The sequence below is a fragment of the Theropithecus gelada genome, chromosome 3 (assembly GCF_003255815.1).
Source record: "Theropithecus gelada isolate Dixy chromosome 3, Tgel_1.0, whole genome shotgun sequence".
Lineage (NCBI taxonomy): Eukaryota > Metazoa > Chordata > Mammalia > Primates > Cercopithecidae > Theropithecus > Theropithecus gelada.
The window spans coordinates 30,021,427-30,034,779 of NC_037670.1; the positions used below are offsets into that span (position 1 = coordinate 30,021,427).

Sequence of the window (13,353 nt, forward strand, 5' to 3'; positions counted from 1 at the left end):
TTAGCAATTTACATGCATAAATTCATATAATTCTGTATTCTTAGGAGGCATTAGATTTTGTTCCCTTTGTTGATGTCAAGTTTACAGAGGTTAAGAAACACATCCAAGATTTTAACTATTACATTAATACTGCCTTTAGCTTCAAGGAATACTGTGTTTAAAACAGGCAAAGTCAGGACTACCAAATGAGAGAGGAGATCATATTAGACATTTTAGTAAGATTGAGTTAATAGTTTTGCTCAGTTCTTGTGAAATGTCAGGTCAGCATCTTTTACCTCTTTGCTCTTTGGGTATTACTTACTTTTCTTTGTTGCTCATGGCTGTAGGAATTGAGGGGAGTGATGACGATGCTTTAGTAACTGGAGAACAGGATGAAGAGCTCAGCCGATGGGAACAGGAGCAGATAAGGAAAGGAATTAATATCCCTCAGGTAAGAGAAAAGAATTAAACTAAAAATTAAAAGTAGATTAAAAAGCCTTTTTTATTGAATCTTTGTCATTTCAAGTAACAAAATCCCATGAGGATACACACACACACGCACACACACACGTAGGCTTTTAGAAGAAACTGCATTGTGTTCAGCTTTTTGCAGTCAGCATGATGGAGGAATTTCCAGTTTCTTAGATCAATTTTTCTCAAAGTGGTCCTTAATTTTAGCAGCATCGGCATCACCTGGTAGCTCATTAGAAAAGCAAATTATCAGCCCCCAGAGACCTACAGAGTCAGAAACTTGGGGTGGTGGGGCCAGCAATCTTTGTTTAACAAGCCCTCCAGGTGATGCTGATGCACACTAAAGTTTGAGAACCGTTGCTTTAAATGGAATTTTTTTGTGTGTATAGCTTATTTTTTTGGACTTTAAGAATTATTTTGAAGAAGATGGATTTCTCAGTAATACAAAAATTTGAGATGGATGAAAAATATCTTCCCTAATAGTTAAAACAATTTGTTTTATAAAAGTAAGTAATACAGTGAGAAAAATTGCATAAACATAAACCTATTTTTGTTACTAGTGTTTTGAGGCAGAATTCGCATACATTTGGGTGAAGTTAAGAAAAATGACACAATAGAGAAAGTCTTGGACTGCATGTCAGGAGTTTTAGATTCTAATCTCTGGTTGCCCATTGATTCTGTGACCATGGGCAAGGCATTTATCCTCTTTCATTGATCAAAGGTGGCCTTAAATGACTTTTGATGTTCCTTCCAACTCTGAGTGCTGTTTTTCTGCAAATTATTAGAAATAAATGCAGTGATTCCACCAAGAGATACGACATTCATTCAATCCTGCTTTTATCTAATTTTGAAGAGTTCTGCAATTATTACATAATGTTTGGCAAATAGGTATAATTTTTTGCTGTTGTTTTTTTAACCCTAAAGGTGTATTATTGTTTTCAAAGTTTTAACTACTGGATTTCATCTATATCCCATTTCTTTTCTAGGTTCAAGCCAGTCAGCCCACGGAAGTGAATATGTACTACCAGAACACTTACCAGACAATGCCTTACAGCTCATCCTATGGCATTCCTTATAGTTATACGGCCTATGGATCATCAGATGCCAAATCTCAAAAAACAGATAATACAGTCCCTTTCAAAACTCCCAGTAATGAGATGACTCCCGTTACTATTGATTTGGTAAAGAAACAGCTTAAAGACAGGTAGGGCAGATCAACTTCTTAAAGACCTGTCCGCTAGCTTTCTGTTCCCTCAGGCAACATGTAGTCTGGGGTAGCAGATGCAGAATATCAGCAAAGAAGATTCACTGGCCCAGCTTCAAAAGCTAAACAGAAGATGACTTCATACTTTGTTCTGCTACCTTCTTGGATTACTTCTGTGGAAGCCTCGAAAAGTTATAAAAAATGCCACTCCATGATCTTGTTGAAGACATTTCTGAGTTTGTACCTCTCGGACTCTGAAAAAGTGTAGTCACGCTATGGGGGGAAAAGCAAAACAGTGAGATTTTGGTTAGCCCACAAAACTGCGAAATCTGTAAACTGCCACTTTTTGTTTTTTGAGAAAAAAAGCAGTACAGATGAAAAGATGCCATTCCAAATATTTTTATGTTCTAATAGTGGAACTAAATGCATATTTTAATATTGCAAGAGTCCTGACAGCATAGACCTTTGGATGTAAATGTGTTATATTTATCCTTTTGTGTTCCTAAGGTTGGACTCCATGAAAGAATTGCACAAAACAAATCGACAGCAGCATGAGAAACACCTGCAAAGCCGAGTGGACTCTACCAGGGCTATTGAAAGATTAGAAGGGTCTTCTGGGGGTATTGGTGAACGGTATAAATTTTTGCAAGAAATGCGAGGGTATGTCCAAGACTTGCTTGAGTGTTTCAGTGAAAAGGTAAGAATGCAAAAATATTAATCTCTTTGAATAAGGCAAAATTAGGGAGGTCTAGGTGGCCTTGTGTAGAACATTCTATAATTCTCAGAAAGTACCCACTGAACTCAACATTAGAAGTGATGAAAAGTCATGCTTCATTTTTCTTCACTTCATTAGTGGCATTATCTCTTAGGTGCAGTATAATACCTTTGTTGAAAACAGAAATAAAGATAATATCTTAAAGCACATTTAAATAAGACTTTGGAAAGTCTTATGTCAATATGGTGGTAGATTATTATTTTCCTGTGCTGAATTCTTAGAAGATAAGGGACTCATCTGATAAAATTTTCTTTTATGGTTCAGGTTTAAACTTATTTTTAAGCTGTTTCTACAAGTAATTCTAAGTATGCATATAAAGTTGCAAATTTTTATTAGTTTTTTTTTTTAAACCCTGGATGATTACCATGGTTGCTAATAGCTTTTATCTAAATAAGCCTATGCTTGATTCATTTCAGAAACCATTCATTGGATATCATTTTTCTAAGGTTTCATTTCTCCCAAGTTTATTTTTTTCCAATAGGATAGTCAGTTGACAAAATGTTTTGCATTCTTATACCATTTATTGTTTACATTTAAAATTAGGTGCACACAGCTAATTTCTCAAATGACCTCCTAACTGATTTTTTAAGATAAAATATTGGTCGAGGCACTGGTTTATAAGCATTCGTGGACTTCGTAGCCTTATCTTTAAAAAAGAAATTTAAACTGTGGTCCTTAAATATCCTGTCTGAACTTTGGATTGGAAGACACATTTCCCTTTGTTATTGACTATGTAGATTAGCTTAGAATCTGTAAGCATACAGTGTGGTTAAATATGTATTTCAACTTTTATTATCTCTGTTGATTACTTGAATACCCTAAAACCAATAGCTGAGAAAAGAACATTGCCAGACTGTCTTCCTGATGGTTCTTTCTTCCCGATGGGTCTTTCTTCCTGATAGGTCTTAATGGTTCCAGTCAGTCTGTGATCAGATTCAAGATGAGATAGCATTCACCATGTCCTCTCTGTAGGGTTTGTTATGTTTTATCTTTATCACCTGGTTTCTGAAGAAGCAGCTGCAGTCTGAGTTTCGATACCACTTGTGGTATATCAGTTGCTTAGGGTGGGGAAGAAGTATAGGCTTGTCTGTATTCCTCTGTGCCGGGAGCTGGAGTCAAGATTGGAAGTGGAACCTAAGTGTCAAGAGTTGACAGGTGTGTCCTTCCTACTGGCAAAACTCTTCTGAGCCCAGTGGGCATGGTGGGAGCTGGTCTCATAACTTTTGTGACTAGAGAAAGGATCTTTTTCTTAAACTATACTTTGTGAGTTTGTCCCTGGAGAGCTGCTTCTTGAAGTATCTTGGCACTTGCTTCGGAACTTTCTTGAATAAATTATTCATAATTGCAAACACAACTCTAAAAAATTTGACAGTAATATGGTCAGCTAGGTCATGCCGAAAGTAGGACAACCTAGTTATAGTTTTTAATTGTTGAATTATTAGTGTACTTCATCTCTTGATTACCCTGTTCCTAGAGAAGTTTACTTCAGATTATGCTAACGTGGTTATACAGAGTCACTTAGATTTTTTGGAACAAATCTTAAACCTTATACAGTGATTACATTTTAATTAAAAGAGAGGTAGACATACCTTCATTTAAAAATGAGTATTATATTTCATTCTAACATTTTCATGTGTATTTCATTTTATTAAGTGTACTGCTCAGTTTAGATCTTTAGCAGATAATCTTAGAAAAAACAAGAGTACTGCTGAGTTGATAATGTAAATTATTATATTGGAGATACTTAGAAATAATTGGATACTTTGAATAATTATACCATAAGGATATTATTTCAGAGTTAAAGTAAAAAGATAAAGATCCCTTTTTTTCCCTCTTTGCTTATGAAAGTTTAGTTGGTTTTTAAACTTAAGTTTTAAATATTTGTAAATCATTTTAACTTGCCATTGTTTTTGTTTCCCTGTAATTATCTTTCTTGGGTTCTTTGCCTTAACTTTGGTCCTAAAATAGTAATAATTGGTAAGAGTTTTGAGTTTGGAGAGGATAAAGAAATCGTCATGGTGCAAGACTCTTGAGATAAATCAATATTGTTAAAAAACTTGAATGAGAGCTGACAGTTGGTTTAGGGCTTTTATTCTCAGTAGAGTTTTTCTCTGGACCTCCAGTAAAAGGCATTCCAGTTAATCTAAAGAGAAAGGCTACATTGTCAGGATCTTAACTATACATTGCAAATTGTATTTTGTATGATGCCAGCTTAGGTGGGTAGTTCTTACAGTACAGGAAGCTTGACAATCTCTAGGACTAAAAGATAAAAGAATGCCTCTTAGGCTCATTAATCCTCAGTACTTCATGGTTTTTTTTTAAAAAAAATAATGAGGGCGTGGGGAGGTGTAAATGGCAATGTTATGGCAGTAATTGCTGAAACGAAAATCAGATTATAGTAAAGTGTAATGACAGAGTCTCTGGACTCAGCTGTGAAGGATAATCATTGCAGATTTGGGGACATTGTTGCCCATGGTGTGGCATATTAAAGAGCAAAATAACTCCATTACTTTGACCTTTCTGTGAACATTTGCTACTTTTGCAATGGAATCATGCAAGTATATAAAATTGCTTTTATTACAGACATCTTTATATTCCACCTGCCTTTTTTTATTTTCCATTTGCAGTCTGTTCAGTTCAGGAAGCTGCTATAACACTTGGTGCCAGTGTTCCCAAACTCTAAATAATGTGTTTTCCATTTGCACTAACCATCAGGAAACTAGATTTTCTGGTTTCCTCAGGTATGTGTAGTGGTCATTAGTGTTATGTGGAAGTTTCATAGCATTTGGCTATAACATAAGGTATTTATAAAGAGAAAGTTTTCTATTTTAAGTTAGCTCTCATGTTCTTTTGTATTCTATATGAATCAAGTAAATGCTTTAGGGATATTAACCTGGAAAAAATTATTGACTTTGTAAGCTCACAATTCATGTAAAGAAATTTTTATAAAATATGGAAGAATTTAAACATTTGACAGGAAGAGAACAACTCTCTAAATTTGCGATATATTGATTTCAGAGAGGTTAGTGATAGCTAGAAATTTTATTTGCCCTAATAATTATTTTGTTTACATTAAAAAATTTGTAATAAAGGTACAAAATAGTTAACAGATTACTGTAACATACTTGGTACGTATGAGTGGCAGAACAACTGAAATATCCAAAACTGGAGAATTAGCAGACTTTTGTTCTTACCTTCTCATAGAGCCATTGCACTTTTTTGGTATTGCACAGTGATAATGTTTTACTTTGAGCTACAAAAATTGCAAGGCAGATAATGCTGCTGGAAAATTAAAAATAGATATTAAAAAGACTTCTAAGTACTTAAATATTCTCTAAAGGAAAAGCTCTAAAATTGTTGACATTTCTTTACTTGTTCTATGAATACTGAAGTGCTACATTTCTTAACTAACGTTTGCTCCAATAACTAGGCACTGGACATTATAGCTCTATGCATGGATTAAAAGAAGAAGTGTCGTTTCCCAAATGTAAAACTGAATTTGCTACTTGTGTGCTGTTGGGGATTCATGATTATTCTGTCCATAGAGAGGGTACTTTTTCAGAAATCCGGAAATAGTATGGAACCCTCAAATAAGTAAGCAGCTGAGGAGTTTGGTGTTACGGAGTGTGTTGTATTTTTACAGGTGCCACTGATTAATGAACTTGAATCAGCAATACATCAGCTGTACAAACAGCGAGCTTCCCGCCTTGTCCAAAGACGACAAGATGATATTAAAGATGAATCTTCGGAGTTTTCAAGCCATTCAAGTCAGTCCATCTTGAAGGTTTTTATTATTCATTAAACAACCTTGTTTACTTAGTGCAGCCTAATTGAAAATTAGAGATCTTGGAGCATTTTTTTTTTTAAAGAAACAATTTCCTTGCTGTTGTGTCAGGTAGATCTAAAAATTGTAACAGTGTGTACTTGAATTGTGTTTAAGAAAATAGAGCTTTTGCTCAAAAACATGTGCTAATATTCTGTCAGTCTTATTCTTCTTTGAGCATGTTTTTTCATTCTCCTTTAGAGGACAGAAAAGACATTATCAGTATTTTATGTTAAAACCATTATATGTTTGGCCCTAGTTGTTTTTTTCCCCCATTTTCATTCAAAACACCAATACAAATAAATGCTTTTCTTGATCACAGTGAAAGAGTTTGAGTTTAGGGACTGGGACATTTTGTGGGTAAGGGGAGGGAAGCTATAACTTAACAAATGACACAACTCCAAGATTAAGAGAGTTTTGAGCTTCATCCTTTGGATAAAGCAAAAGTTTTGTATTTTCTTTTTAAATGTTTCTCTAGTTAGCATTATATACTGGGTTTTTTAGTAAGTCAGTTGGTGCTTACAATTCTTGAAATTTTGTATAAAAATGGATACAAATTGAATTGTACTTCCATCATGATGACGTGTGTTATGGAAAACCAGAATTAGAAACCCCTTGTTAAATAGTTCAGTGGAGGTCCTTTAACTAGATGTTTTAAACCTTTTAGTTCCTTTTTTTCCATTGCCCTCCATATTCTTGAGTGCGCTAATAGGAATTTTCCTAGCATGAATTCCTTGTGGTTTCTTTTGTCATTTCTTTGTTCCCTTTGTCAGCATTTCTCAAATGGAAGTATGCATCACAATTACCTGATACACCTTTAACATACGGATTTTCTGGTCCTATCCCCAGTGATTCTTACTAGGTCTTGAGCATCCAGAAATTTGCATGTTAAACAACCTTTCCAGGTGATCAAATGCAAAGAGCTCTAATGTTATTCTTTCAGAAAGCAATGCTTTGCTGTACAGGGTCTCCTCTAAGTCAGAGAGACGTAGGATCCCTGAAAAAGCATCCTCCTATATGTCAGATGGGTTTTGAAGAGGCATACACAGATGGTAATACAGCCCTCATAGCTGAGGCAGACTCAGCTATGAGCCCTATAAGTGGCTGTGACCTTCTGTTTTTGCCACCGGATTTTAAACTGGATTGACATTAGCCACCTACATGACTAATGCATCCCTCCCAGATCACTTTTGATCTAGATAACCAGATTTCTGGGGCAGATTGCAGGTAACCATTATATTACAAAAGGAGGTAATTTTCTTTTAAGTTAGATGGTTTGTGTGAGCTGTACATTTCGTCAAATACCTTTTCCCACCTGTAATTTGTTCTTGAGAATATGATGCTATTTACTTGGAGGGAATTTGAAGGAAGAGTTGAATTATGTATACTAATTTGTTTGAAAGTTGGAAAGAAATTAAAAGATACTGGGAAAGTGAAAAATTCAGTCCTAGAGGGAGTATACATTAATTGCCAAAGATTTGAGGAAAATTACATGGGACGCTGGAGAATCAATTCATTTTCTGATCTGTTTTTTAAAGAAGTAAAGAATAGTCTGAAATTCATCTGTTTAGATTTATAAGCACTTATCTGCAATTACTGTGTATAATTCTTACAGAAATGGAGGAGGCTATCACTTGAGTCATGTTACACTCACCTGTCTCCTCCAGTGCACATTTTACAAAACCTATACGTGCAGCGATGTTTTAAGTATAATGATATTTTTAACAATATTTCTTGAATGAAGGAAAACTCTTGAGTCAGGAATTATTTTTATAGTTTGGGATATTTTAGCTAATTTATCTAGGGTGTGTAGTGAACTCACATCTAGGGCTGGGACATCTTTCTGCTTTAGTAATTTTTCATTGTAATTGGTGCACTCGGGAACATACCTCCATCCTAATTTCAGAGCTATTTTGAAATATGAATTAAAAACTCAATAAAAAAAAGTCAACTTTTAAAAATAGTAGGGTCTGGCCGGGCACGATGGTTCACGCCTGTAATCCCAGCACTTTGAGAGGCCGAGGTGGAGTTGGAGACCAGCCTGGCCAACGTGGCAAAACCCCGTTTCTACTGAAAATACAAAAATTAGCTGGTGGCAGGTGCCTGTAATCCCAGCTACTCGGGAGGAAGCTGAGGCAGGAGAATAGCTTGAACCTGGGTGGCGGAGGTTGCAGTGAACTGAGATTGTGCCATTGCACTCCAGTCTGGGCGACAAGAGCAAGACTCCGTCTCAAAAAATAAATTAAATAAATAAATAAATAGTAAGGCCTGGGATGGTTAGGATATTCTGAAGTAAGAGCTGATTTTTGGTTTTGTTTTTCCTGTTGCTGATTTTGGTGACACATCTCTGATATCAAGTAAAAAAATACGCACGTCTTAACTTGGATGTCTTTCATCTTGCATGTGCTCACTTCCCTCCCCTCTCACCCAATGCCGTGGGTTGTTTGCCTCCCCTTACTATCATGTTTTCATAGTGTGGAATTAAAATGTAGAAATGAGGGAAGTATAGTGGACAGATATTTCCCCCACCCCTTCTTCTACGTAGGCAAGAGATTAGGGGAGTCTTTTGATTAAAGAGAATAGGTCCAAAATAAAGACCCCGAAACACTAAAATCTGGGGGTCCCTAACAAAAGAACTGGCTCTGTACCTAGTGATCCGATGGAGACACCTCTGTTAGACAGCTCCTGCCCACACACACAGCTTCCAATCTTGCTCTTCTACATGAACAGGCAGTTAACGATGATCAAAAGGACCAACCTGAGCAGTAGAACCAAAGGGACTGAGGAGACAGACAGTGCTGGTGCAAGTATGCAAGTTTTCTGTGAACAGAATACTTTCAAAGAGTTGGGAGCCCCAGGGAGGTAACAGAAGGTATCCTATTCAGCAGTAGTATAGAATACTGTAGAAGAGGAATATTGTAAGAACAGGAACCATCGCTAGAAAACGAAAAACATGATAACTGAAATACAAATAGGATTGGAAACTAAAGCTAGGAAATTACCCTAGAACGTTTTTTGACAAATGGAAAATAGGAAGGCAAATAAATAAATAAATAAATAAATAAATAAATAAATAAAACTATGCTGTGAAAGAGAAAGATTAGCATTGAGAAGGCAGAAGTTAGTCCTGCTTAGATACGGTTTTCAGTCTGTAGTGTTGCCTTGTTCTAAAAATAGTGATAGAAAACAAACTTCTACAAAGCAAATTATAATAAATTTATTAAACTCTTGCAACAAAACTGTTTTCTTATGTCTTCCTATGTTTTCCTGCTGTCATATCATTCAACATGATGCTTAAGGTCTTCTTCTTTAAAAGTGTAATATATTATTTTTCCCTTTGCACAGGTAATTTAGAGTTTTAATTTATTTGGTCATCGTGATAGCTATTCCTGATAGCTGTCCTGTTACTTAGACATAAAAATAGTGAGTAAGCCCAATTACATATTTGTAGGGTTGTTGAACTCTTAAAAAGAAATCACTTCTTTAATTTTTCTGCTTTTTAAAATGGGAACGCAGAATAATACTGAAATTTGTTCTAAACTAAAATCCTGTCCGGTTTACCAGTTATTGCAGAATCTTGCCGTTGAGATTAGCAAGCAGTCTATCGTAATGGCTTATTCTGTGCAAACTCTTTCCTCAAGATTGTTGAAAGATGGCTTTTAATTTTAACCGTTGTTGTTTTGCAGACAAAGCTCTGATGGCACCAAATCTTGATTCCTTTGGACGCGATCGGGCACTGTATCAAGAGCATGCAAAACGTCGCATTGCAGAGCGGGAGGCCAGGAGGTAATTTTCAAAACCCTTGCTCTTGGCTTGTTTGGGAAGGGAGGAGTCTCTTTTATCTAGTTTGGGAACTTGATGTTTATTATTTAGGACTCGTCGTAGACAAGCCAGAGAGCAAACCGGTAAGATGGCAGATCACCTTGAAGGCCTTTCCAGTGATGATGAAGAAACTTCTACAGATATTACTAATTTCAATCTGGAAAAAGGTTAGACATTTATTTGGAAATAAGACTCATCATCAATTTAGTTTCTACTTTGGTATGGTTTTTACCATGAAATGGTTTGAATATTCATGGCCTCTGCATTAGAACCAGGCACTTCTTTTTTAATTGCAGAAACTTGCATGCCTTTTTATTAGTGAATATCATGATGAATTCTCAAAAATAGGGGTAACACCTTCTCATAGGGTATACTTAGTACTTGCATAATAAATGTTGTTACTCTTCCAAATGGGAGAATTTTAAGTGACTGGAAATGTGTCAGGTCCTGAGGGCAACTCTCATTGCAGCCTGTCTGGTCTGGAAAGGTAAAGCTTGGCAGTAGAGCACTCAGCCCTGAAGGAAACTCTTGATTTGGGGAGTCATGAGTAATCTCACTTTAGAGGGTGGTTAGTACTATTATGTGCCAGGCATTTTCAGAAGGATCCCAAGTAAAAGTCTTCATTTCCCACCATTGGCTATAATTGTTTGGAATTATATCAATTGCACACCATTTGGAACTTAGTTGGAGAAGCTTCTTTCTCTCACTTTTTTTTTTTACAGTGAACGTTTCTAAACAGAAAATTTGAAAGACTAGCACAGTGATCATCCACATACCTATCACTCAGATAACAATGCTTATCATTTCACCAAGTTTGCCTGACTCTTTATACATGGAGATGTGTGTGTTTGTTGAACCATTTGAAAGTGACTTACATACCTCATGGCACTTCACTCCCCAAAATTTCAGTGTGTGTTTCCTATAAATGAGTATATTTTTCTGTATAATCACAGTACTATTATCTTTATTTTTTTTTTATGATGGCTATTCTGATTCTTTTTTTAAGCACAATAAGAAAATTAACAAATTTCTTAATATCATGTCCATATTTAATTTTCCTCAATGGCATCCTGGAAAAACCCTTTTTAGGAACTATTTTTATTTTGTTATTTTGTGGTTTTTGAAACCAGGATCCACCTAAGGTTCATGCTCTGCATTTGGTTGTTACATTTTAAAATCTAGAATAAATGAATAACCGTAAGTACTCTACACATTCACACACCCACCCCTATTAAGACACTAGCTTTTTGAAGAGACCAGGCCACTTCTCTTATAGAATATCCTATATTCTAGACTGGTCTGTATGTTTCCTCATAGCATTGTTTAACTTGTTCTTTGATCCATTTCTTGTAAACTGGAATTTAGGTCTGAAGGCTTAATTAGATTTAAGTTAAACTTTTTTTTCCCAAGAATAATTTATACAGGATGCTGCTTCATACTGCCTAAAAGCACATGACAAATGTTAGACCGTCCCACTATTAGCATTGTTAAGATTGATCTTGCAGTAAAGGTTCTCAGAACTTTCTCTCTCCATTGTAAAGATTTCGTTTTCTCAAGTAATCTGGGACATCATAAGAGTATCTTATTCTTGGTCCAGCACGATGGCTCACACCTGTAATCCCAGCATTTTGGGAGGCCGAGGCAGGTGAACCACTTGAGGTCAGGAGTTCAAGACCAACCTGGCCCACATGATGAAACCCCCATCTCTACTAAAAACACAAAAATTAGTTGGGCATGGTGGTGCATACCTGTAATTCCAGCTACTCGGGAGGTTGAGGCAGGAGAATCACTTGAACCTGGGAGGCAGAGGTTGCAGTGAGCTGAGATTGTGCCACTTCACTCCAGCCTGGGTGACAGAGTGAGAATCTGTCTCAAAAAAAAAAAAAACAAAAAAAAAACTTATTCTCAAATAACTTTTCACTTGAAGTTCTTAGCATCCATTCAACTGATGGTTGGCTATGTCAGTTATTATAATCAACAGAGTTTGAATGAAGCAGTGTGATTAGTGACTGATTATGATGCACAGCTGTTAATCTGTGCAGTGGTTTGTGGACTAGAAAGCTAGCAGTGCAATTACTCATGGCTAATATACTATGGTAACTGAAATTTGAACTGTCTTGTTTGGGAACAGGTGTTATTTAGCTAAATTTAGAAAAATTGTACATACTGGAACTGCAAAACAAGGACTGGCTGCACTTTACATAAAAGAGAAATTGAAACATCAATTTATTTTTTTCTTCTAAATTATGACTAATAATTGGCCCTTTGTTAATTAGCATATCTTCTGATACTGAAGCAACAAAGAAAACACAGAAAATATTGGACTGTTTTTTTCCTACTTCATACTAATGTATGGTTCTCTCTGGGGTTTTGTTGTTTTTAGATCGAATTTCAAAAGAATCCAGCAAAGTTTTTGAAGATGTCCTTGAAAGTTTCTATTCAATTGACTGTATTAAATCACAGTTTGAAGCATGGCGTTCAAAATACTACACGTCCTACAAGGATGCTTACATTGGCCTTTGTTTGCCAAAATTATTCAACCCCCTCATACGACTTCAGCTCCTCACTTGGACTCCTCTTGAGGTGAGTGGCTTCTGTCACTATTAGAAAGTGTTATAATTTGATATCTGGGTAATTTTAATCTCAGCGCTAGAGAAGTAAGCTTAAGCAAAATATTTTGCAGGGGTGATAGGGCATAGGCTGTAATTGATACAGATTATATCTGGTTATAATCTTATGATCTTTCCTTTTAAGTTTCATCTCTTCCCAGAAGAGCTGTGTGTTTTTTTTTTCTCAGTTTACATATAATTCTTTTTTCAGCCAGCTAAAATTATATGTAGTAAACTGGGATATGAACACGAATAGTAAGAAGTTGGTCCTTTGATCCTAAAGGAACTCAGAACCAGATGGGAAAGCACAATGAGGCAGGTGTGAAATGAGGACATGAACCAAGTCAGTGGTCATGGTGAGAAAAATTGATAGGCCAGGCATGGTGGCTCACACTTGTAATCCTAACAGTTTGGGAGGCCAAGGCAGGAGGATTGTTTGAGCTCAGGAGTTCAAGACCAGTCTGGGCAACACAGCAAGACCTTGTCTCTATTTAAAAAAAAAAAAAAAATTAGCTGTGGTGGTACGTGCTTGTATTCCCAGCTACTTGGGGGGCTGGGCTGAGGCAGGATTGCTTGAGCCCAGGAGATTGAGGCTATAATGAGCTATGATTGTGCCACTGCACTCCAGCCTGGGTGATAGAACAAGACCTGTCACAAGAAAAAAAAAAAA

General features: G+C 36.1%; 1 protein-coding gene across 2 annotated transcripts in view; it reads left to right on the forward strand.

Annotated features, from left to right (window-relative positions):
• The window catches only part of PAXBP1 (PAX3 and PAX7 binding protein 1), a 38,289-nt gene that overhangs the window by 10,599 nt on the left and 14,337 nt on the right, over positions 1–13,353 (forward strand). For both annotated transcript variants that reach the window (XM_025380609.1, XM_025380610.1), the window contains exons 5-11: positions 327–430; positions 1,437–1,654; positions 2,162–2,351; positions 6,073–6,196; positions 9,939–10,038; positions 10,126–10,241; positions 12,458–12,657. In XM_025380609.1, coding sequence (XP_025236394.1) covers positions 327–430; positions 1,437–1,654; positions 2,162–2,351; positions 6,073–6,196; positions 9,939–10,038; positions 10,126–10,241; positions 12,458–12,657 — 1,052 coding nt within the window. The remainder of the gene's footprint in view (positions 1–326; positions 431–1,436; positions 1,655–2,161; positions 2,352–6,072; positions 6,197–9,938; positions 10,039–10,125; positions 10,242–12,457; positions 12,658–13,353) is intronic.